General features: G+C 43.6%; 3 protein-coding genes across 3 annotated transcripts; 2 read left to right on the top strand and 1 right to left on the bottom strand.

The window, feature by feature from the left end:
* COQ9 (coenzyme Q9) lies at positions 1–13,048 on the bottom strand. Its single transcript, XM_033157440.1, has 9 exons — positions 12,922–13,048; positions 11,293–11,464; positions 10,684–10,819; positions 9,850–9,992; positions 9,568–9,652; positions 7,875–7,979; positions 4,771–4,926; positions 1,833–1,886; positions 1–659 (listed from the first exon to the last, which is right to left on the bottom strand). The coding sequence occupies exons 1-9, from the start codon at positions 12,980–12,982 to the stop codon at positions 624–626; spliced, it is 948 nt and encodes a 315-aa protein (XP_033013331.1). The 5' UTR covers positions 12,983–13,048; the 3' UTR covers positions 1–623.
* A 571-nt stretch (positions 13,049–13,619) lies between these two features.
* CIAPIN1 (cytokine induced apoptosis inhibitor 1) lies at positions 13,620–21,852 on the top strand. The gene is made up of 9 exons (XM_033157438.1): positions 13,620–13,743; positions 15,441–15,616; positions 16,221–16,373; positions 17,334–17,410; positions 17,758–17,920; positions 18,672–18,745; positions 18,980–19,095; positions 20,397–20,466; positions 21,200–21,852. The coding sequence occupies exons 2-9, from the start codon at positions 15,460–15,462 to the stop codon at positions 21,308–21,310; spliced, it is 921 nt and encodes a 306-aa protein (XP_033013329.1). The 5' UTR covers positions 13,620–13,743; positions 15,441–15,459; the 3' UTR covers positions 21,311–21,852.
* A 727-nt stretch (positions 21,853–22,579) lies between these two features.
* On the top strand, positions 22,580–23,545 carry LOC117051238 (protein S100-A6-like). Its single transcript, XM_033157439.1, is given in 3 exon segments — positions 22,580–23,273; positions 23,275–23,329; positions 23,332–23,545. Coding segments are annotated over 3 exon segments (243 nt in total). The 5' UTR covers positions 22,580–23,255; the 3' UTR covers positions 23,502–23,545.
* Positions 23,546–25,614: the final 2,069 nt, after the last annotated feature.

Below are 25,614 nucleotides of genomic sequence, written 5' to 3'. Positions count from 1 at the left end.
CAGAAGGCAGTTTGAATTTTAATTATTATTAATTTACAGACATGTCAGTGTCCAGGAACAGAGAAAATTATACATTTGCAATAGAGCTCTGATGGCTATTTGATAGCTGAGCTTTCAAGCTACAGTTGCCATCAGCTTTCATGCAAATAGTTCTGGAAGAGAACTGAAAGCAGTGACAAAACATCAACAGAAGCCTACAAGTGATGAATCCTTCCTGAGCAGAAGTGTATTGAGAGTTGGAGCAGAACCACACAATTTGGCACAGTGCTGGCCATGTCTCCCAATGATTCAGCAACCTCTGAGTCAGACACGTAGATAGCAAATGAGGGCGAGAATGAAAGCAAGACACTTTTGGTTACCAACTTTCATTCACATAATCTTCTAAAAATGGACCCTAATTGTTAGTTTTCGCTAACTGGGTCAAGCATCAGGAGCGGCATCATCACCAGAAAACCAGGTTGTGACATTTACACAGCCCAGGAAGAAAGGTTCTCACACTAGGCCGACAACCTTTAACATGTGTTTTAATAGTACTAGAAAAACTGTGGAAACAGTTTAAACTTCTTGCGAGGGGATTCCTCTTCTTGTTGGGTCTTGAAACTCCCTCCCCCAACTCTTCCATCTTATCGGCGTTGGTTCAGTCCTGTGAGATTCCTTATCTGTTTGGTGCACAAATAATATGTCATTAAATATAAGGCCAATGAGAAAATTACTTGCTGCAAAGAGCAGCATAGGAATACGCCACTGCTCCTTATGACTAGAAAGCTGTGGTTTTCAAATGGTGTTACAGGGAAGGAGTCCCTCAATGAGAATAAGATCAACAAGGTGAGCAACCATTTCTAAAAAAGAAAAAAGCTTGCCCTCACCCCTGAACAACATTTCTCTGAAACATGCACCATGGCATGTTCTCATTCACTTAGGATGGAAAGTGAGGCCCAAATAGGCCTGGTCAGTACTCTGGAGGTCATGAACATGTTGCCCCAAAACATACACCAGAACCCTGCATAATACACACAAGTTGCTTGGCAGGAAAGTGGACTGGGAAGATAAAAATGTGAAGCCAACAGCTTTAAGGAAGAGCACTGGGTAGCAACAGATTATAGAGACAATTCCTACACGTCTTGTGGTTGCTCACTAACTAAGCAATTTAACATTTTATTCTGGATTCATTTAACAAAATGTATATGCTGCAGGATTTGTAAAAGACCTCTAAGCGGTTTAACAATATATAAAATAAAACACTGAAATTATCCATAAAAACAGTTATTTAAAATATAATTAAAATCAACTGTAGCAAAAAAATAAAAAATACATCGATGTTCTACATGGCTGAACAGGCTTACCTAAACAAACATGTTTTACGCAGGCACTGAAGGGTATAGGGAATGTGCCTGCCTAATATAAATAGGCAGGGAGTGCCAAAGTTTAGGTGCTGCCACACTAAAAAAAAACAATTTCTTACAAATGCAGCTCAAGTATTATGTGGCTTCTGTAACAGCTCCAGTTCTGCAGATTGAAGCAGCTGAGTAGGCATATATGAGTAAGGTGATCATGCAAGTAATTTGATCCCAAGCTAGCTTTATATACCTCTGCTGTTTGAAGGATTCTTGAGTAATGAAAAACACTGTGTGCAAACATCCATACAGATTAATCTGGGAAATTCTGCAAGTAAGACTACCTCGCAGATCCTCTCTTAAAAAAAAAAAATTCATAAAAGCAACCATTTCCCTTTGCATTCCTCCATATCCATTATTGCATCCATAATTTCCGGGGAGGGGGGAGCTGTTTGGTATGCAACAACCTGAGGAAATCCTGCGTCTGGCATTACTTACAGTGACGGCAGCACCCATCAGTCCCTGGACAAGGGCTTCTCCTGTTGCCTGCACCTAGGAAACAAAACACAGGCACTGAAATCTTCTGCTTTGTGCTGGTTTTGCATTGGTGGACCAGCCCAATATGGAAAGGCTGTAGCTCAGTGGCAGAGCATCTGCTCTGCATGTAGAGTGAGCCATGTTCCGTTTCTGACAGGGCAGAGAAAGAGAATTATTCTACAGTGATAGAGCTGACAGCAAGTACATGCGATTTGGCCGGAAGTATCTGTAGAAACCTGAAACGGGCTACAGTGACATGCAATCTTAGGATCTCAGTGGGATCCAAAAACCTGCACGTATACAGCAAACACCAGGCACAATTGGAACAAACGCAATCGATTAACATCACAGCAGCAGCTCCAACACTAACAAAAGACTTGCTTAGAAATCTCCAGGAAGATTTTCTAAGCAAATTAGTCCGATTTAATTCAGAGACCAATAAAGTGTATTGCATTGAGTGCCACTTCTTCTCCTTAATGTGAATTAACTTACATTCTCCACCAGGGCCTGTATAAGAGCGAAGCATTGCAAAGTTATGAGAAGCTGCACAGATGGATTGACTGCAACTATGTGGGTGATAATATAATGGTTCTTTCCAATGCTATCACCACAGCATGTAGGCAGGACCTAGTATGTGCCACCAGAGCCCTTTTCATATGTTGCACAGATGGGGGTAGTGCTAGACTTTGCCCGGCAATCTGTGTACCTGTCTGAGAAAAGGTCCCAACTTTGTCAGCAAAATGCTGCATGTTTTTAATGCAGGGGTGTAGAATCTTTGGCCATTTCCCCCCAAAACACCCACATGCCCCCTCACATCTGATATCCTATGCAATGTCAGGTGCAGGTAGGTGGAGACCTGGCTGCCAATGCACATTAAGGAGTCTTAAAATGCACTCCTAATTGGCAAGACAAAGCAGGTTTCAGCTCAGCCAAAGGGGGACCTACGACCTGGCGGCTGCTTATTACATGTGACCCTCCAAACACTGCAGGTCTTGTTCTCTGTGCCATCCCTCTGGGTATCACTTCCCCATATATGTCAGGTGTGTGTGAGAGAGAGAGAGAGAGAGAGCAGAGAGACAGAGACAAGAGACAGTGTGTGCCTGGGGAAATACCATAAATGGGACAGAGCCAAAATAGAAAGAGGAATGAAAAGGGTGAGGGAGAAGAAGACCGTGACAAATAATTAGTTCCAACCTGTGTTAATGGAGGGGGTGGGAAACAGAAGAAAGCTGAAACAGAGAGAGATGGAGGAGAGAGGGGGAGACCTATTAAATCCTGTGATGCTGCAAATTCCACCCACTTTGGCTCTGGCCCCTGACAAACTAGCCCTGAGGAAATGCACCCTCAGCAAACAGGATAATGGTTCCCTAACCTGGACTAAGGGATGGGGAACTGGTGGACTGGACTTGGTCTGCCAGAGCTGCTTCATCTGTGCATCCCAGACTCCAGCGTCTCTCTTCTCACTTTAAGTCTCTCACATTCCCCTTGCTGCAATCTAGTCACAGCCACAAGGTGAACCAGATAGACAGGACAAGAGCACTGCAGGCAGGCAGGCACACCAACAAAATGAGACACCGGAGCACAATAACTAGACTGGAACATCTTTCCAAAAGGCACTCTAGCTACAGCACTCTGTTGCCATGCCTCTGACCTCACATGCATGCCTACCACTGTCTCCTCCATCTCTCTTGCTCTCACCATGATCAAACTGCAGCCATGAGAAAAAAATGAGGGAGATGGAAAGAGAAGGCAGAGAGAGCTGGAGGCAGGCAGATAGTTGCACAGGGAATTCTCATAAGATAACAGTATGTGGAGATTGATAGCAGTGCCATCTGAGGAGAAGTGTCTGCCTGCCTGCCTCCAGCACTTCATCTTTCTGATGGATTGTGGAGAGGAGAATGAGAAACTTCAGGTAGGCTTCGACCCATCCACTTTAGCTGCCACTATGAGTTTATATACATGAATGGTTGTATCCACCTATGTTTTACTTAGAGCTGAAATTAATGGACTCTAGTTAGTCACTTCCATTAGTTTCAATGGGTCTACCCAAAGTATAACTAGCATTGGATAAAACCTGTCATAGGACCTCAGGACTGTGCGCATGTTCTTGTGGAACACCCAGGCAAGATTGAGGATTTTGGAGGCTACATTGGTGCACTGGGCAGAGAGGAGTGACCCAATAGCCAACAAAGTTGTTGGTTTGGGGCTATAACAGGCACAGTTCTCTTCCCCACACTCATCTCCCCAAATCTGAATCAATGAAAACTTGCTTCTAGAATCTCCAGTAGCTCTACACAGAACACTGTGTGACAGCAGCTAAGCATTAAATCTCCTAAATTAGACTAAGAATACAATTTAGCATTCATAAGATGTAACAACCAATTAAAAAGATATTCTGAACCCAAATCCTAATTATTTGCAAAATATGTGCGTCATAAATGTTGAGGTATGTGAATGGATGGATGCGTGAATAGTTGTATTGTGCAAATGGGGGAGACTGCATGAACGGATGTTTAGAATGGGGCAGAGGCCAAAAAAAAAGGGTGCCTTCCGTTAGCCCACTTCTGACTCTTGTCCTCCCCACTTTCCTCCAAGCGAATGAGTCCTTAACCCCATAAAGGTTTCCCACCTATGGCTTAAACTGGCCTTTTCCCAACCTGGTGCCCTACAGAAGTTATGGATTACAACTCCCATCAGCTCCAGCATTATATGACCAAGCTGGCTGGAGCTGATGAACATTGTAGTCCAAAATATATGTAGGACAGCAGGTTGGGGAAGGCTGGCTGAAGTTACTTCTGGGGTTTAAACACACACTACACATGAAAAATATGACCAAAGCTACAGTTCACATGTGCCACAGAAGACTGTGCTGTTTATAAATGGATTATGAAGGCATCACCTGCTTAGCTGTGTGTCCCATGTTCATGGCATCAGCTATTCTGTTTTGTAGGAAGGACCAAGTCTCCTCAAAGTCAGGAGAGGAGTCCTGAATCATTACTAGCTCTGTAGTGTTGTAAATGCCAGCAAGCACCACTCGACGAGTGTACCAGTTTATCTGTAAGGGTAAGAGACAAAGTTACATGAGTACCTGTAAGAATATAAGACTTCACAGGCTATACCAATATGAAACTAACCAATCCATGACCAGTAGACATAGCACTTAAAACCTGCATTATTATTTTTAAACCTAGATTTCTGTGACAAGTGAACCCAAATATTCAGCAAAAACTGCTGGATCTGCAATGAGTTCTGTTGGGAGCTGCCCAGAGTGGCTGGGGCAAAGCTGTCAGATGGGCAGCATATATTATTATATTATTATATTATTATTATTATTATTATTATTATTATTAAAAACTCAGCAAATGTAGAGCTGTGTTTTGCACTGAAGCATCACTCCTTCCTAGGACTGATGGATGAAAGATTCTAGTATGTAAATGGGACCCAGCAGATTTTCATGGGTCTCTATTGCACAGCCCATTTATTTCTGCAGAATACTGGATCACAGCTCAGTGCAAAATCTCTCTATTCACCATCGTAGGCCATACAGCTTTTAAAAACACCACCTACCACCACTGCTGAGCTGAAAAACAAACTGGCCTTGCTCTATGTTAGTCTAGCAACTAGCCCCAAAGCAAGAAGTTCAGTCAAACTAGCTGGTAAACCAGCCACATGAAACCTCATGGACAATAAATGTTTGAAGGTGTCACAATATTCTGTCTTTTTATTGCAACATACAAGGACTACAATCCTATATCCATTTATATGGAAGCACATTGCACTGAACTTGGTGGTACTTCTGTATACATATGTTCAGGATTTCACTTGAACAATTAAACAAGCCTCTGAAAATAATTCAGCACCTACCTTCTAGTAGAATAGAAATTTTTGCCCAAGAAATCACCCTGGTATCTGTCTATCAAGCATGTAAACCAGGGATTAACACAAAAAAAACACAAAAAGGACAGTCGGGATCCTCCAGATCAGCAAAGTAGAGATTATTATTGAACCAGCATCTGTTTGGGGCATTTATCAGTTCACAGGTTACATAAAAACTATGTTAGGCACACCACAGCTGAGAACCAATTACTATCTCATTCAGCCTGTCGAAACTTCAAAAAACATGTCACTCAAATCCATTATAACAAATGACATTCTCCTATTTCTTTTTATCACTTCTCGAAACTGTTGTTAACCAAAGTGGAAAATTGGATTCTTTTGCAACTACCTAATGAACATATCTGGTGCCATCCACAATAGTTGCAATGAAGTCCTGCAGCAACGCAAAGACACTTTTCCAGTTTCCAAGAAAGCTCAGGGGGAGGGGGGAGAGGGAAGAAAATTAAGCACTATTTGTAAGGCTGAATATTTTAACAAGTTCATCCACAATCTGCATACTCCAAAAAGAACCTTAGTTTCCTGGTGTGAGCACTGTCTTTATTTGGCTTTCTGGTTTATTCCTTAATTTGTCTGTGTGCTACTTATTTGTCACTGCAGTGGCTGCTATTTTATCCTCACACAAGTTTATTAAAGTCATTCATTAACAAGACCCACTAAGCTTTTCCTACCCCTTACTTATGTAAACACAATAGGTCAAGTAATCATTAATTGCTTTAATTAAGATATAATTTACTTTGCTATTATTTCCTGCCAGAAAGTTGATGGCTCTCATAAGCCCTGGATATTTTTAGGGAGCTGCTTACGAGTTTTCAAAGAACATCCATCACTTTGTGGTCCCGGCTGGAGGTGGGATACTGAGCAGAAGAACTGTGGCAAATGGCCAGTTCAACTCTCTGTGTGTCACTTAAATAAATACATTCCACTCTGTTTCTTTCTATAAAAGGAAAACAATTTTATAATTTAAAAACCTCACACAGTACAGTCAGCTAATATTCTGTCAGTTTCAAATATAACCAGTTCTAAAAGTGCTGTCTGCTTTGATTTGGTCATTTTAGTTTGCATTATTGTGTTTCTTTTAATAGTTTTTATAAGGCTTTATTTTCTCACCTTAGGTGTCTTCAAGAAAAGTGATATATAAACACTGTAACTTAAATCTGGTTTTTGTTTTAATTTGCTGACAGCATGACTAGGCACACCACTAAGCAGAGGGCCAGTGAGAGCCCAGTCACCCATTATCCTTACCTGCCCAGACACACTTGGATAAGCTGCATATTTATTTTAGCTTATGCAGACTGACGACATGTACAAGGTGCTTGCAACTCTATGCCCAACTGCATGGCCTCTTGAGCCCTACCCTTGTTGCTTTATTAAAACTAGCAGAGGGGATCTGATTAGCTGGGTGTGTGATTAATGAGTCGCTGTGTGAGGGGGTAGTCCCCACCACTATGAAACAGGCAGCAGTGCAGCCACTTCTAAAGAAGCCAGCTCGCGACCTGCTGGTTTAGTCTGAGCTAACTACCAACCAGTAACAAATACCCGCTTTTAAGGAAGGTAGTGAAGAGTCGTGGCAGGGCAGCTGCAGGCACTCTTGGCTTATATGGATTATCTAGCCCTGTTTCAATCTGGGTTCAGGTCTGGTCATGGGACTGAACTGGCCTTAGTCACCCTGATGGATGATCTTTATCGAGAACAGAACAAATGGAGTGCAACTTTGCTCCTTCTCAATCTTGCTGCAGCTTTTGATACCACTTACCATGGTATCATCCTAGATCAGCTCCATGGGATGAGTATGGGGGGGGGGGCGGTGTTACAACGGTTCTGATCCTACCTACAGGGCTTTTTGGACCCTTGGCACTTAAGAGTTGTATCCTCCTTGTGTCCTCCTTTTTCAGCGAGTGACTGTTGCTAATGAAATAAAGAAGAACTATCATACCCCCAAGCTCTTTGGAAACCAAATCCTGAAAGCTTTTTAGCACCGCAAGTGTTTGGACTGCGTAATTTCCCCAAGCACAGCCCAGAATGTATTTATCATGCAAGGCAGAACATTTCAAGCTTTCCTGTTGCTCCCCAAAGTCCTATCAACATCTGTGTCATGCTCAGACTTACATCGGTGGACTGGTCTCCTGCATAGTGCCACATGTCATCCACCATGCTTGTCAGGAGGTTTAGGCTGGCTGGGATATTGTGTGGCAGCAACAGCACACTAATAGCCTAGGAAGGAGGAAAAGCCAGATAAATTAATGAGGCAAGGAGAAGCACTCTTCACCCACAGACTTTCCTCCCCTCTTTTCTATACACCTTGTTTTCATCTGCAGCAGGAGTAATCCAACATCATGTTTTTAGATGTCTAATCAACCCCAGATAGCATAGCCAATGGTCAGGGGTGAGGGGAGCTGTAGTTCAGCCAACATCTGGTGGGCACCATGTTGGCTATCCCTGCTATACAAGTCTTCCCAGTATTGATTCCTTGCCGTTTCTGCACACATCATAGCTTCAACTCCACTGCCTGTGCCCATCTTATGGGACAGAAAACATTGGTAATGCTTTTTTATTACCCTAAGAACCTAGCATTGGCAGCCACCAGAGCCCTAAAACAATTCACAGAGAAATCCAATTCAAACTTTGATACCAGGGACAATCTAACTCAAGCTTGAATTTCCTATCATACTTGATTAGGAAAAATAAATTATGGATATGTTGATATTTTGTGATTCCAAGAAGATGACTGCTACTAAAGGCCCTTGGGATCTGAAAAGTGAAAGGAATTGCTTCCCCACCCCACACTCCATCTCTCACCCTAATCAACATGACAGCACTGTTGACTGGATGAACAGAGAGAGGTATAAGCAGCTGGAGATGAGGACAGAGGGTGAAGAAAGAGCCGCTGAGTGGAGGCGACCCTCTTCCCATCCTTTAGACCCCCTGGAAAGCTCAATAAACCTGCTGAACCTGGAACTGGGTGTGGAGAGTGGAGCTAAATGGGACACAGCCATGGGCAGCCTGAGGAAGTATTATCCACCTTGGACCCACCCATAAATCTGGCCCTCCGGTCGACTTTGGATGGCCCTCACACATATTCATTTCATCAAATCTGGCGCTCTTTGAAAAAAGTTTGGGCACCCCTGGTGATGTCTGCTGTTTCCAGGAACTCTTCTCATAGTGAGACTTTTGTGGGTGAGCTGAGTTTGTTTGGTCCCTGGGTGAGAGCTTGGAGGCTGAGAGGAGAGAGTGTGTCAGAAGGGAAATGAATTGATACTGATTTTTATATTAGAACCTTTGTATTAATGTATCATTTTTATATGTAACTGTGTATTTTTTTGAAATATTTTGTTTAAATTGTCGCTTCAGTTTTCTGTACACCACTTAGAAATATTTTAAATACGGTATATTAAGTGGTACATAAATTAAATAATCAATCACTCTTCCTTTAAGGAATTTGGGGTGACAACAACAACAGCAAGGGTTATCTGCAACTCAATGTTGTAGCATATCCCTGCCCTCCAAAACAAGTGCTTCTGCTCAAGGTTCCATCCATCCTAGAATAGCAGCCTAGTAGTGCTACTCATGCCTCAAGGGGGAGAGGGACAGCTGTTCAGGAAGAGAGAAAGGGGGAAGACACATTCTTTCCCCTCCACTCTTCCAATACCTCCCTAATATGTGGAAATCCCTAGTTTAACTTCAACCGCCTGGCTTCCCAGGGAATTATAAGAAATATACCAATTCTGCTATACAAAGCAATGAACATAGATAACACCCTAAGGGATATCCCATGTTTTTAAAAATAATGTTAGGTTTGTACCTGGGGCCATTTTTCAATATATGGAATCAACATTCTCAGCCTGGCCTCCAAAGCATCCTTTAGAAACTGGTCTGTCTTCTTCTTCCTTTAAAAGGAAAAGATCATTTATTGTGATTTTATTCTTTAATCAAAAATCGGTAGCAAGATGCATTAGGGAAACTACCTCACAAGTGCCCTCCTTGTGACCAGATTCCACGGTTACGTTTTCTGTGTCAACATACAATTGTCACCTGTTGTGTTTCTGCCTGAAATGGCGGCACAGCTGCGGTGACCAGTACTCACTCTGCTTGACCGAGCTGCACCAGTTTGTGTTGCTCCTCTAAAAGTTCAGTCAGCTTAGAGTTACACTGGGCTACAAAGTGCAGGATCAGTTCGCTGCCATCATTGTGAAAGAGCCCTGCTGCAGCAACAGAGAGACCCAATGACTAAAAGGAAGAAGGGAAACAAGTTGAACAGGTAAATCACCCAGGAGCCAGAAAGCAGGCAATGCTGCTTGGTACAAGCATTCCTAGCAAAGCAACAATGCTGTGGCGAACACTGTAGTTCTACATTATGGTCCTTTCTCATGTGCAGAGTAGCTTTCATGCTGCTGTTAAAACTCAGGCAGCTCTGCTCTACACTGTAGGTTTTTAAGGATCGTACAGCTAATCCCTCTGCATTGCAATGATATCATCCAAAACATCCTCCAAATTACTGTTTTCCATCTGCAGAAAGGAGAAACATAGATTCTACATACAATGTAGGAGCCCTCAAGACAAGACTTACATCACGTCTTGTGTGTGCTTTGTGGGTAAAGACCCATTGTGGCCAACAAACTTTAAAATGGGTTAATTGCAATGGCTTCCCACCAGGCAACTCTGGAAGTTATAGCTCTGCAAAGTTTTACGTTCTTTGTCACAAGCCTCTCAGCACCCACATAAATAAGAATTGTTCCGGGACCACCACAACAGTTAAAAACTAACTAAAGCTGCAACTCTAACTCCTCTTACTTGAGAGTAAGTCCCACTGAATTCAACAGAATTTACTTCTGAGTAGACATGGTTAGCATTGCTGTGTTTAGCACCTCATGCATATGCTTCTTGCACCTCTTAGCACATCAGTCCTCTTGATAGCTACCTTGGCCCCCTCTGCAATAGCATCTGCTGTCCAGCCATGAGTGGGGACAAACTCCAGAGCTGCTGTCAGGATTTGATGCTGCAGCTGTTCCTCACTTTCATAGCCCTCTGATTCTTCACCTCCCTGATCCGTGTAACTAGGAGAATAAAAATACAAAGTCACACCCTCAAATACCAAGGAGTCTGCCATTTTGGTCTCCCATATCACTTTTCCATTGCCTTCATAATTCCTGCCAATTTAAAAGCTGCCAACAGTTTCCTGTGCTCAAACTTTTGCTTGCTCAGTGTACACAATGTTAGTCTGTTAACATTTACAAGGGCATCAACGCCTCCTGTGATAAATCAAGGGATCTGCTCATCACAAGATCAGTATGGATTTTATGGGGGCAGTAAGAGAAGACACACTGCAATGCTGCTCACGTCATCCTGGGATTACAGGCATGGGAAGGAGATGCCAGCTTCAAAAGAACTCGCAGGAACATGCCTCCCCAGGGATGCAGAAATATCACATCCTGCTTGCAATACAAAGCATTACGCCAGAACTGGTTGTGAGTTTGTGGGAAATGAGATCTCTCAGAGCTTTAAGTGGTGGTGGCAGCATGCAGCTTACCTGGGGTGTACGTGTGGATGCTCTTGATCATGCTGCTCCCCCACTGGCTCTGACTCCAAATGCTGCTGGGTGGAAGACTGGGGGGGCTGATGTTTCTGCTCATCTGACGCTCTCCGCAGCACAGCTGCAGCCTGAATGGTACGTTGCACTGGGTATAGCTGGCGTCTGAAGACTGAAACAGAAACCAGTTCAGTAAGAAAAAACTATCGTCTTTATTAACCACATCAACTTCATTTTTGAAGTACAGTTATAAAAATTTAGAATCAAAGCAACCCAATGAAACTAGCCAATGAGACAGGAATGCCTGGTACCAAGAGAAAATTGCTTATTCAAGGCTACCTTCTAAATTTGCAAGTATGAGCAGAGATTTGGACCTAGACTAAGCCTGTATATGCTCTAGTCTTCTCAAAAAGGGCTGGGTTCTGCTCATACAATCCATCACTTGATACCGGTACTTCAAACAAGTATTACCTTTGAAAGCTTCTTTCCTAACATGCCAAAAGAAGTTAGCCAATGCAAGTGGAATGTTAGCCAAGAATTGCCCCATACCCAGATTACACTGGCAATTATCTATATGTTTGTCAGTCCAGGCAAATATGCTTTTTCTTTGATTGTTGCAGAAGGACATATTTCTGTTCAGTGAAACTGAACAAGTGCATGTGCTGAGCTGCTTTATGCCACTACAAAAGTCTGGGTTAAACAAATAATCATTTGATTGTGAGTATGCAAGAAACTTGGTTGGTTGGTTAGCTTTGTTGGCATGTCCATCAGTGTAAGTTGGTGAACAGGTCAGTAGACATTTGGATAATGTGTATATGTAGACACAGATATTCATCTGAAGCCATACTCCAAGTAATCAAATTAAAGCTGGTATTTGCATCATAGACCCTTTAGAAACTCAGAACTAAACTTGCCCAGGAAGTCAAAACCTTACCCTTCCACCAAATTAAAGAGGCATGTGAGGAATGGCTGCAGTGAACTTGGGGAATTGCATTTTGCACACCTTGATGAAGTGGTGTGTTAGAGCTGTGTTCAAATCCCCACTCAGCTATGAAGCCCACTGGGTGATCTTGGGGGCCAGTCACTGCCTCTCAGCCTAAGCTACCAGGGTTGTTGTGGGGATTTGAATGAGGAGGGGAAGAAAACCATGCATGCCATCTTAAGCTCCTTTGGGGGGAGGGGAAGGTGGGATGTAATTGCAACAAATAAATATGAATAAATGAAACAAATAATAATGGTAATAATAATAATATTTTATATGGCCCAAGTTTAGCTATGGCTTAGCGTTCAAACCAGGTGTAAAGAGGCTGAAAGCAAATAAATAAATGATTTATCATTTTGATTGTACATGATTCCCTTTCCTGGGCCTCATTAAACACAACAGCGCATAATGATTGCATGAATTCCGCAAATGAGCCGCAATTAATCGCCTCCCCGGCCCCTCAAGGAGAGTTCAGGGCCGCCCTTGGGTGCCACTTGCCCTTCGCCTCACCTTTCCCCGCCCCGCCCCACAAACCCCGCCCAGGCCCCGACCGCAGGCTCCGTTTCCCGGGCGCGGAGGGAAGGGGGGGGTCGGCAGGCGGCCCCCTCCCTTTCCCGCCCTCACCCGCCGCCCGAGCTGCTCCTCACCAGCCTGGCAGCGTAGCAGCCCCCAACCCGCGCGCCTCAGACTCGCCGCGGCCGCCGCCATCTTTACAATGGGCCAGGGAGCAATAAGAAGCGCCTCGGAGTGGAAAGCTCGAAGGGGCAGCCGCCATCTTTGAAGAGGGCAAACAGGCAGTGGGAGGAACCGCCCCTGCTGGCAGGCTTCGAAGAGAGAGAAGCTGGAGCTATAGAATAGAGTTATCTGTATAATCCACACTTCTGGGCTTTACTGGCTTTCTGCTGCAACTCACATTGCAAGCTATAGCGGCGTTGCATCACAGACAGATAATCGCTTTGAGAGGCTTTCTATTTTTACAATCAAGCGGCGTATAAATTTATGAAGTAAATAAATATGGCTAGAAATAGTGTGGCACCACAACGCTCCCTTAGAACGCAAGGGGGTACATGTTACCCTCCAGATTCCAGCTCCCAGATCACCCAGCACAGTCGACTCAATGGCCGGGGCAATAAAACACCCCACACTCATGATTCAGAGAATCATGGACAATGGCGGCTTTTGGAAAATTCAGAAAAGTTCCTCTTCCATTCCCCACCCCTACCCCTCTTCTATCTCTATGCTTCACAAATGGCCATCCATTGGCTGCCATCTTTAGAACGGGCAATGGGGCGTCAGGAGCCACTTTTTAATTGCTCATCGCCATCTTTGGGAAGGGCAGGGGGCGGTCCTAACTGAGGGCCGATCGAGAGCTCGTGACGAGTCGGGAAAGCTCCGTCCCGAGGGGCTGAAAAGAAGAGGCGGCCGCTGCTGCTGAGCTCGCGGCTCCGGGAAGGAAAGCGGGAAAGGCGGTACGTGACGAGGCGCGGGCGGGGAGGGGCAGCCTGGGCACGTTCTCTTCCCCTCCTGCGCTTGAAATGGGCGAGGGTCTTCCTCGCTGCCCTTGGGTCGCCTTTAGACCTTTGCCTAACGGAAGGCGGGGGGTCGTCGTGCCCCACCCCACCCCCGGCCCACAGAGACGCACGCGCGAATTGCCCCGAGGCCGCCCATCTCCCCGGCACCTGGGCGGCTCGTGACGTCACTTCGGCCCTTCCCTGTTTGGTGCAGGAGGAAAGAGAAGCCTTGAAGGAGCTCGAGGTGGCATGTTTGTACATGGTTCTCTCTCCCCCTCTCCCCATTTAAATCCCCACAACAACCTTGTGAAGTAGGCCAGGCTGAGAGACTCAGGCCGTGCCAAGGTCACCCCGTGAGCCTGTGGCAGGGTCAGGATATGAACTTGGGTCGTTCAGCTTCTAGTCCAGCCTTTGCCAAGCTGGCCCCCTCCAGGTGTTTTGGACTCCTGCTGAGGCTGATGTGTGTTATAGTCCCACATGCCCGGAAGGGCCAGGTTGGCGGACTACTCCAACACTTTTATCAGCTGTGCTGCTCTTCGGTTGCTGCCACCTCCTCACTAAGTAACTTAATATATCCCCATCCTCTTTGGTTCATCAGAGAGCGTCCTTCAGTTTCTTCTTGGGATTATATCTTTTTTTCCTCCTACCTAGTCATTGAATTTAATTGCAGCCTTCCTCACCATAATATCGGTAATTGTTGCTTAGCCCAAAGCATACTCAAGTTCAGGTGCCAGGTTACAAAGGTCTTGCGATGGCCAGCTGGAATGCAGTCATTTGAAGAAGAGGAACCCAAAGTTGCTGGTCTTTCAAGCAGAGGCAATAAGAGAAACCTCACAAAGGTGGTCTTTCTGCAGCAGCAGTGGAGAAGCCCCCCTGCCTTTGCAGCCCTCCCTTGATAGAACTGCTGAGGGTAGGTGATAGCTGAGGGAGGAACCTCATGGAGAGGCCCTGCAGGTCTTTTTGAAAAAAGGCATCATCCTCCCAGTTTGCATAAAAGACTCTTGTTTTTCAAGTTGAGTAGCTCAGTTTCTGTGTGGTAAGGATGCTTCATTTGAAGCTGGCCACAGCTGAAGGTGCAGAAAGTGAGCAAAAGGTCTTGAGACTGATCTTTAAAGAGATGTGTATGATTGAACTCTTTACCAGGCCCAATTACTTTCAGCAAAAGGGGAGAACCTTGGTGGAAATGGAAGACCCTGATCAGTTGATGTGCAGACATGGTCTCACTACTTGCTACCCACTGATTCTAGACTTCTTATTGCTCCATTTTCATTGGTTGCTTAAGATCTGCTTATCTGTAGTGTTGAATGTTTTGAAACTCTTATCTGTACCATTTGGGGGACAGTAGTGCCTTCTACAGATCCATGGTTCAAATGTGTGCAGATGAGATAAGAATAAATAAATGTACTACCCCTGTGTTCTCTAGATCTTGGTAACAGTGCTGAAACTGAAAATGGAAGCAAAGTCCCTTAAACTGAAACCATCTTTTGTAAGGATTCATACCATTTGGGGAAACTGGCTGACACATTCTCTTTAGAGCAATACTGCTAATATTGACAACCAGGAAATCTCCAGAAATTCCTGTTGATTTAAGTCTCTGTTCTTTGACGCTTAATATATTGCACTTTGTCAACAGTTGGCTTATTTCTTTCTTTCAGGTTCTGCATTGTTTCTGACATGGCGGCTCATGGGATCTCCATGGGCCAGCAAGTGGCAGTGATTTGGGATATGCATTCTCCTGCTGAAGCTCTGCAAAGTTTTGTGCAGAACATCCAGGCTGCTGTTGGAGTTGAGGGTCATGTATCTGTAGAAAATATCAACCAGCTGCTCCAATGTAAGTGTCAAAAAAGTATTCATTGCTGTGTTTGGTTTTAAGGTCTCATCGTAGCACTGAACCAAGACATGTTGGACATCATAGAGTGTTGTGTGTAGAGGGGGAAACAGCATTGAGCTCCTTGTTAAGTCACTAACAGCCTGAGAAATGCCCTTGTTGCTCTGGTGCCATGGCAAAGTTGACAAACAGGGATGGGGCAGTGACTGCTGTCTCTTTGCCTGTCTGTCAGGCTGCTTGTGACACACAGCAATGACATTCTGTACAACATGGGAAGAACTTGTGGCCATGAAAAGGATTTTATCCTTTTCTTAGTGTACCTGGGTTTTTACCATACAATACGTGAATTGCCTAAATGGCCTGATTCTGACTGCAGCATGCAGAGGCGAGGAGACAGCCAAAATAATGCATTGCAGCCTTGTGTGTAGCAATCTCAAGAAATCTAGAAATTCTGTTCAGTGACTGACTCAGTAAGAGTTTTCCAAGATTACCACTTAAAATGGCTTTGAAAAAATACTGCTGACGTCACGGTGTAAAACCCCATCAGTTATGACGGCATGCATATGTATGTAGAAGGATAATGTGTACTCTTCTTTTAACTCTTCAGCATCCCATAAGGAATCCAGTTTTGATGTAGTTCTGTCAGGCCTGTTACCTGGCAGCTTGACTGTGCATAGTGCAGAAGTATTGGCTGAAATAGCTCGGATAGTCAAGCCAGGGGGCCGTGTCCTTCTGAAGGAAGTAGTGACGACAGAAACAGGTAAGGGGGTAACTTTTCTCTTTGCTCTGGACCGTGGGTGTCAAACATTAATTTGACTGATGGGCTCCGTTGAGTTTATTTTTATTCGTGTTTTTTTCTTTTAACTTTTTTTTAAAATGCTTTTTATTGGTTTTTGTGAATACGTACTAATAACAAAATTCTTTATATAATCAATCCATGAGATTCTCTGAATCACGTGACTTCCCCCCATCCCTTACATGGGTCCTAATAACAATTTTTTTACCAATCTACATAATATATTCTACATATTTTTCATTACTATAAGTTATGCATAAACCTCATTGCTTTACAAGTGATTCTGAAAGACCAGCTAAAGTTTTAATTTGCTTACACTGTTCTCAGGTAAATTATTAATTTTCCCCATTCTTTTTAAAAGTCCTTATCCTCTTGATTCCTGAGTCTCCCAGTTAGTTTTGCCCAGGGCTTCATTGAATTTAAGCTGCCATAGCTTAGAGCTTGTCTACACTCATCATGTCAAATGGTCATGACAGAGTTGATTTAACCAGATACAGCATCTATAACTGAACATAACTGGGTATCAGTGGAAGCACTGCTGGAAGTTGTGTGTTCTTGAGTTCAGTTATACCACATTCAAGGCAGGGCAAATATTCCTGCTTATGGTGCAAGAGAACAAGATATTTAAACAAGTTGATTCAGTGATTGACCTAATAATCACTTCCTTCTAATAATTAAGATCAGCTAGAGGGCTTTAGGGATTCAGTTACTGGGAGCTTGCTAGAAATAACCCATTTATATTAGTGAGGGCCGGAGCCCACTATATTTCCTAATTAATTGAATTGATGTCTGGCAGTTCCTGAAGTGATTCAGGAAATGCAAAGAATGAGGCCTGTGTGACTCTCTTCTGTGGGACAGTCATACTTTCAGCGCTGCACCTAGTTGATTATGGATGCTGTTTCCTCCTTGTCCTGCACCTCCCAGGTAACAACAATGGACTCAAGACAATCCCCAAGCTACCTGCAGCTTTGACACTCTCAGGGCTGGTGGAAGTAAAGGAGGTAAGTATATGGATATTGAGACTTCTAGAGATCATTTATTCCAGAAAACTTAACAATGCACAAAAAGTAGCCTTGAAAATGCTTGCTTTGGGTGGCATTCACTGCTAGTCCTACTCAGAGTATACATAGTAAAGCCAGTGGACCTGACTAACTGAGGGTCATTAATTTCAGTGGGTCTACACGTGAGAAAGACTTAGTTGAATACTACCATTGGGTTTCTTTGGATGAGGTTTCTACAGAGGGAAAAAATATTGTGAGGGTATCATGGTGGTAATGTGCCGTTTCTTCTGGGTACTCTGGGATGGATTTGACACCAGGCTAATACTTTGCTTTGTCTTGTTTTTTAGTTACAGAAAGAGCCCTTAACCTCTGAACAAATCCAATCTCTTCAGAAACGTCTGGGTTTCCAGTGCAATGAAATTTATTCTGTTCAGATGGAAGGCAAGAAACCCAACTTTGAAGTGGGATCTTCAAGTCAACTCAAAATTTCTTTTGTCAAGAAAGAGAGAGGTGAACAGGGATCTCTCCTCTTCACAGCATAATATTAGGAAATACATTCACTTGTCCATAGAATGTGAATTCACTCTGTTCTTTAGAAGTCAATATAATAACCAAGGTGGTTACTGACACATGGTCTTTGAAAGCAGTGCTCTTTACCCTCTAGCTTATAAGCGTAGTGTCTGTTGGTAGCCTTTGTTTCAGCCTCAAAAGCAAATTGCTAAACTAATGATGAACATGTTCACATTGTTTTATATCGGGGTGTGGAATCTACCATTACATTGGCCAGAGTGGTTTGTGGGCTTAATTTCAGCTAGCCTTCTAGGTCTCGTGCCCATCATTTGTTGAGTGGGGAGCTATTAAGGGGAAAATGGGCCTTTATGTTGAGCACCCCCTTTCTCTGTAAGAGGATCTGCAAGAAAATCAAAGCAGAAAGTACAGTATCTCAGCTGTGGCAGCCCTATTTTATCATGACAGCATCTCACGGAACTTCACAGAGTGATGTGCTTCAGAGCACAGTATAATGTGTTTTCATTGTCATGCCACCATGTTAGAGGGCCACGTAAAGATTTTATATTATATTGGGAGCAGACCTTATGTTGGATGCATTGTAATAGATTTTCCATAGTTAGATCTGAAAGTATGCTGAGGTGCTCTCTAACAAAGTTTGAGCTAAAAGGTCCCAAGAATGGATTAGACAAAAGATGTGCTATGACTCCACTGTTGTTCTGTTCTCTATAATTCCTTATTCTATTCTCCTTAGAAAAGCCAGCTGTGGATCCCATGGCTGCAAAGCTCTGGACTCTTTCTGCCAATGATATGGACGATGAGGATGCAGTGAGTATGAAAATCACCTAATGCAAGCAGAGGAATGCCCTTATTTTATACATTTCTCTGTGTTCTGACGGCTATGTCAGTGCCACATTATTTCTGCTGTTTTGTTCTGAGATATCTCTAGGACTGTGCAGAAGCACACCTGGAACAAACCTCCCAAAATGGGGACTGTCTTAATGGAGAGGGAAACATCTTAGTTTCATATGGATCATGGTCTTCTTCTTCTTTTCTTTCCAGGATCTTCTGGATTCAGACGAGCTTTTAGACCCTGAGGATTTGAAAAAGCCAGATCCAGCTTCCCTTAAGGCCCCTTCCTGTAAGGACTCTGGAAAAAAGAAAGCGTGTAAGAACTGGTGAGTACAGAAATACAGTGGTACCTTGGTTTTCGAACGTAATCTGTTCTGGAAGATGGTTCGAGTTCCGAAACGTTTGAAAACCAAAACCTCAATAGCCGACAGCTGTGCCTCCGGATCTTTCACGCAGCGGAAACCACATAGCATGTTCGACTTCCGAGGCTTGTTCGAAAACCAAAGCATTTACTTCTGAGTTTTTGGCATTCGAAAACTGAAACATCTGACTTCTGAGACGTTCGAAAACTGAGGTACCACTGTACATGGACATTCTGGCCCTAAGATGAATTTTATTCCATGGTCATAGGCCCAGCACCTTGTTACTCTCAAGAGAAGTGACTTTTTTGTGACATGAGCAAATATGCTACTCGAACTGCATGTGGGTTTTTTCAGGTTTACATGTTGTTCTTTCTTCTTTTTGTTTTGTTTTTATAAGATTTTCTTTGTATTAACTAGTAGGGATGTTTGTTTTTTTAATTTGGTTTACAAACTATCTAAACTTTATTGCTTGAGATCAGTTATGCAACTTGTGCATCTGAAATAAGCTTGGGGGGGTGTGAACTGCAAGCTTATGTACATAAACTTGGAAATGAGTCCACATGGAAACCAGGACTTCTAAATAACGGTACATAAGGTCAGTTCGTTGGAAATGTAGTTTCTCCTAAGTTTGAAACCTAGGCCAGGAGCTGGAATTCTTCAACTAAATTTATTTTATTGAATGTATATGCAGCCCTATGCCCATCCCTAAATAATAGGGAAGGTCTTGGAATTTGCATTTCTCGGTGTTCTGTCCTATTTGTAGCAGTTGAGATACTCTCTGCTGCACAGCACCGCTGTGATCAGATCGGAGAGAAGTAATGTGTATAACAAGAACAAAAATAAATAACACAACAGAATAGAATAGAATAGTATAAGTTTAATAAGATTGCACATGAGGGAAGTATGGGGGGAGGGGAGGAGAGGGGTGGGGGAGCATAAGTTATAATTGAAGAAGTGTTAAGAAATATTAAAATGCGATACAAAAGGTTTGAAATAAGTAATAAGAAATATGTATCAGAGGTTGTAAGACTTTTGTTTCTATATTCTTGTTTTCATATTTTCTTTCTCGGGTTTCTTTCTGTATTGCATTTGTATAATAAAATAAAATTTATTTAGGAGAGAAGTAAGAACCAGCATGTCTTGAGAGCTATACAGACTCTCTAAGGAAGAATAAGCCACCCACTGCCTGCTTGCAAACTGTTATATAATGATTTGTTTGTTAAATAGATTTATATGTAGATTTATAAAGCCTCTCCCTTCTGCAGTACCTGTGGTCTTGCTGAAGAGCTAGAGCAGGAGAAGAACAACACACAGCCCAAATCCGCATGTGGCAATGTAAGGATGTACATTTACTTGCTAATCAAAACACTGGATTTATATCTAGGTCGGAGGTGGGGAACCTTTTCACTCTGCTGTGCTGGATCCTTTGGTCCCCCATCATGGCAGCCCCTTTTCATCCTGGCAGGCTGCCCTCCTCCCAGACACTTGACAGTCAGCATGGTCAGCTTGGATCGGCTGCATTCCCTGACTGCCAACTCCAGACTTTAGCTGTTCCTAGCGGGGCTTGAAGCCACTGCAAGTCAGCTGATTGCTACTGTATTCGAGACCCGCATTCAGCAGAGATCAGCTACACTCGGGAGCACCCACATGTGCTTTCCGCCATTTGCAAATGCAGAGCAAAGCACAGTGGTTTCAGATAGCTTGTATACATGGCAAATTAGTTAACAGTGTGTTCACCCTAGGTATATGCAGGGTATATACAGTTTCTAACACACAAGAGAAAGCCATAGAATAATTTGTCACATGAAGAAGTGTTGTGCAAGTTGAGTGTAAAAATGTAACTCCTATCTTGCCTGTTCCCCAAGCTGTGTGGACAGTTCCCTAATGTGGTGCATAGAGCCTCAATACTGGCTGACTTTGTCTCATTAAGGCCAATTCTTCCCTCACCCCTTGAGACAAACTTTGAAGTCCTATTTAATGCAAGCCCCTTCCCACTTGGAAAATGAACAGAAACTGTGAAACACTCAACTTTGGCAGGGCACTGACTTGGCCTCTCTTCTCTCTGCAGTGTTACCTGGGGGATGCATTCCGCTGTTCCAGCTGCCCTTACCGTGGCTTGCCGGCCTTCAAACCTGGCGAGAAGATCCTCCTGAATGAGAATAACCTCCATGATGCCTAAGAGAGGGACAGAATCAAGCCTCCTTGTGGGGCATGCGCACAGCTGTTCTTTGCCTTTTGAGGCTGTGCATTGTTTTGCTGCCATAACTGTCGCTCTGGGAAGGTCTCTAATAAAGGGGAAGGGACTTTATTGGGGTCAAGGAAGACAAGCAGATGGGCTGCTGAAGCTAAAGGGAAGGACCTGCATTCCAGGCCCGTCTCTGACTAGCTGACCTATTACTTGTTCCTTGGTGTCCTGTTCATGAACATAGATTAGTGGACATCGGGATTTTAAAAAAATGAGTATGATTTAACATCGAGGCACTGGCCATCCTAACATGCTCTATAGACAAAATGGAATTCTGAAGCAGCTTCAAGTGTTGGCTTGTCTCACCAAGAATCCTTTTATGTATTTTTTTGTGGCCAAACGCAGCACCACAGATTACATTTTGGGGATGAGAGGAGAGGGATTGATTGTGAAAATCCCAGTTGCACAGTTATGTGTTCCAGGTTTTTGTGCAACTGAAATGTATGAGGTTCTGAAATTAAACCTGTGAAACTAGCTATCTCATTTCTTAGTTCTTCTGGTATATCACTGTCAATAAAACTTCTCTATTGTGGGTGTTGGAGGACTCAGTTAAGGAGAGGGAGATGCTACCTGAGCAGGGGCAGGGTTTTACTTTGAGCTGGTGACAGTCTTATTGAACGGAGGCTTTTAGGAAGCATTCCTGCTTTCCTTCCCCTCTTCATAATGTTTCCTTCTTTTCGAAGGGGAAAGCAGGAGGAGAGTTAACTATATGGGCTGGTTCACAGCATGCTTGATGGAGAACTATTTGTTTTGGGGTGTTCTGCTGGACTTTCATAGGAGACACTGATATCCTCTAATAATGTCTGTGCAGGCAGCAAATTGAGAATTCCCAGCAATACTCTACCGTTCCTCTGATGATTAAGGTGCTATGTCATGTAAGTTGAAAGGCAGGCTGAACAAAGATGGGTTTAGTGCTTTTGAAGGTAACAGGGGATGCTTCTTGGAAGAGAAATAAGCTTTGACTAAACCAAGAAATGTTTTGTTTGAGACATACAGACCCATATGATGGCCCGATTGACACTCAACACTGAACCAAACCTTATTTTCAGAGAGAAGACTGGTTGATGCACTCCTCCCCAGTGCTGCTATGCTCCCTAGCACTAAGTCATGGTCTGGCTTAGCATTGCCGGTGAACCTAGGAGACAATTGGCAAACAGTTCACAAGTGGTATAGGCCCTTTGTGTCAGTGTAAGTAAGAATCAGCCAGCCTTCGCATTTTGTTTACTTTTCAACCATCATCTCACTTTGCTATTGGGTGCTCAACAGTGTCCAAAGCCTCTTGAACCTTCTTCCCCAAGAACAAATGAATGTGGAAAACTGGTCCCCTTGGAGACCTATTCATTTTTAGGAGCCAGATGAAGTAAAGGTATTTAACTTGTAGAAGTAGCAATAACTTTAAATGCCTTATGTTTTCAAAGAGCTGGGCACTACCTGCTGTTTCACCTGCTGAGATGCTGAATTTTCAAACCCATACTGTATCAACTTCGGTCACTGGTATTGGGAAAGGCTTTAGAGCAGCAGATCATTCCTTCCTGCAGAGGTTGCTACCGCAGCACCTGTGAGTGCTTATGTATCCACAGAGACCCTCACTAGCTCTCCTACTGGAATTGGAACTTGAGAGGTATTCTATGGTAGCCAGTGGAATAGGTGGCTGTGTGGCCTGCATTCTGGACTGTGTGCAGTGCCCACAACAATTTTTCTGGTTTGCAATTGTGCCAAAAATGTTGGTGACCCTTGCTAACTCATTCCTGCAGGTTTCAGTTCCTATGCTTTGAAACTTTAGTGCACAAACTGGTGTCATATAATAGAGGTTAAAATTGGGTGCATTTTCCACTTCCTGCCACTTGGCACTAGACCATCTTGCTTCAGATCTCTCACCATGGCAGCACCTCTCGACCCAAGCTATTGGTTTGCTGGTTGTCACCTTCCACAAATGTGCTTGCAAGGATGGTGATAAGAGTTGATCCAGAACGAGCTGATCATTGGGCCGAAACTGCAGGACGAAGAGATACAGGCATTAATGAAAGATCTGGACTGCAATGGGGACCAAGTGGTGAACTTCCAGGAATACGTCACTTTCCTGGGTGCCTTGGCAATGATTTACAACGAAGCTTTGACTTCGTAAATGTACGCCCCAGTGGGGCAAGGTGTTGTGGTTCAGGATTATACCTCTGTAGATGGTTTCATATCCAATAAAATTTTAAGTGTTGTTAAAATAAAATAGGGTGCATTTCTTCAGCTTTTCTTCCTTATTAATTGTGTAATGATTCTTAAAACAAGTTTAAAAAGAGGTTGAGTAAATTTTGTAACTGAATAAATTAAAAAAAAAAACCCACTCTAATGAACACTTGCTTGTTCAGGGGGGTGGCCTGCAAAGAGATTGGTAAAGCTGGGTCCTGGAATTGGGACATGACTCTCTAGGTTCCTATGGAAAACTGTAGTGCAGGCAACCCCAGTGGAAAGCTGGTCTTGAAGTCGGCACTGCTCAGTGTGGAGATTGACTGCACTGCAGAGTTCCTGTTGCAGAATTCTGTAATGCAGACAACCTGCTGAAATGAGGACTTGAAGCCAGGGCCAGCCAGCTGACCAGTCAGACTTCAACCCTTGCTTCAGTTCACTGGAAACTTCCTCGGCAGCACAGTTTGACCCCAAAGGGGGAAAAGGTTGCCTGACATCATGGTGACACCAGATGACTGGTAAGTGAGTGGCACCACCTACTAGTCAAAATTGGCCCACTGTGGTCCAGGATCCAGCCTGATCTCCCAACACCTGTTCTAAGGTAATGTAGGGATTTCAAGGTAGGCCTGGTCCTTGATGATGTTATTTTGATTTAACTGCAGCATATTTTTAGAACTTGGTTCTCTATCCAATCCAAATTGGTGTCTTTATTAATTTAGCTGGTCCCTTGGTGTGGAACCTAGTTACTTTGTGTATTTATAGAAAACATAACTCTTCTTTTCTGCATAGAATGCATTATTAATAAATAAACTTATGTATTAATGTTCTGTTTCCAAACAGAAAGTTTTAATAGCAGCCAATTAACCAGCTAAGTAGCAGGAAAACAGTGTTGGTCTTTAATCATGAAATGCTTGCTTGTTCCTACTCCCTCGCCCCTTACCTCTTAAATTCTTTAAATATTTCATTCTGTTGGCATCACTTCCAAATAGCTGATGAGATTAAAACAATCTGGTTTTAAGAGCCACATGTTGAAAAGGGAAAAGGAATCCCCAGGTATTTGGGGTGTTCGCTACTTTTTCTTCCCATCATTCACCAAATAAGTAGTCTGTAGCTACCCTTCCTGTTTTCTCTCCCAAAGTCTAGTTAGGGCTTGCCCAGCTTTGGGAAGGAGGGCTCTAAGGCCCTGCCAGAGTCTTGTGCCTCCTTCCTAAAGCCTGGGTGTGCATCAAATTCTGGTCTCGCACGCACAGGGTGCTGTATTACCAAGGTCCGCCCCTCCTGCAACTGGGTATGGCTTTCGTTTTGTTTATTATCTTTTATTCCATTTCAGTTCTTTCATCTTAGATCTGCAGAAACCAACATGCCCTCTGGGTCCATTTAGGGTGGGTAGCTGAACATTCATTTATTAAGTGCCTCCTGTCACAATGTGTTCGTTGCACCCCAGGGGAAAGACTTACTCAGGGAGTCCACCTAGAGAAATGGGGCAAGGCCACCTGTACTCAATGTACAAGGTCCTCCTCTTGTTTTGGACTACGCCTCCCATCTGCACTGTACATTTAAAGCACTACTTTAGCCATGGATTTCCCCCAAGGAATCCTGGGAACCGTAGTTTGTTAAGGGTATTGGGAGTTGTTTGGCATGACCCCTCGTCTCCTCACAGAGCTACAGTTCCCAGAGTGGTTTAACAATCCATCCTTCTTCTAGAGGACTCTGGGAACTGTAGCACTGTAACAAACTACTGTTCCCAGGATTCTTTGGGGGAAGCCATGCTTGTTTAAAGTGGTGCAAAGGGGGCCTTTGGCAGGTTTTTAAATAAATGAAGGTGGGATTATTTGCCAGGACCAAGCATATATCTTGTGCCAGTTAAAGTTTGTGCCAGTTAACGATCACTCCCAGATTAACTGAGTGTCTTCCATACAAAAGGTTGTAGCTGTTCTGGCAGGCCTACATTACAATGCTCAGGGTGGTGGCTGTTTTTTAAAGCACAGTATAGTTGGCCACTGAATCTCCACCACTCATTTTCCTGAGAGTTGTATTAGGTTTGCTTGCATTAGCTGAAC

Source organism: Lacerta agilis, chromosome 8 (genome assembly GCF_009819535.1).
Source record: "Lacerta agilis isolate rLacAgi1 chromosome 8, rLacAgi1.pri, whole genome shotgun sequence".
Lineage (NCBI taxonomy): Eukaryota > Metazoa > Chordata > Lepidosauria > Squamata > Lacertidae > Lacerta > Lacerta agilis.
Note: the sequence above shows the minus strand (reverse complement) of the source record. Positions and strands in the feature narration are given on the sequence as shown.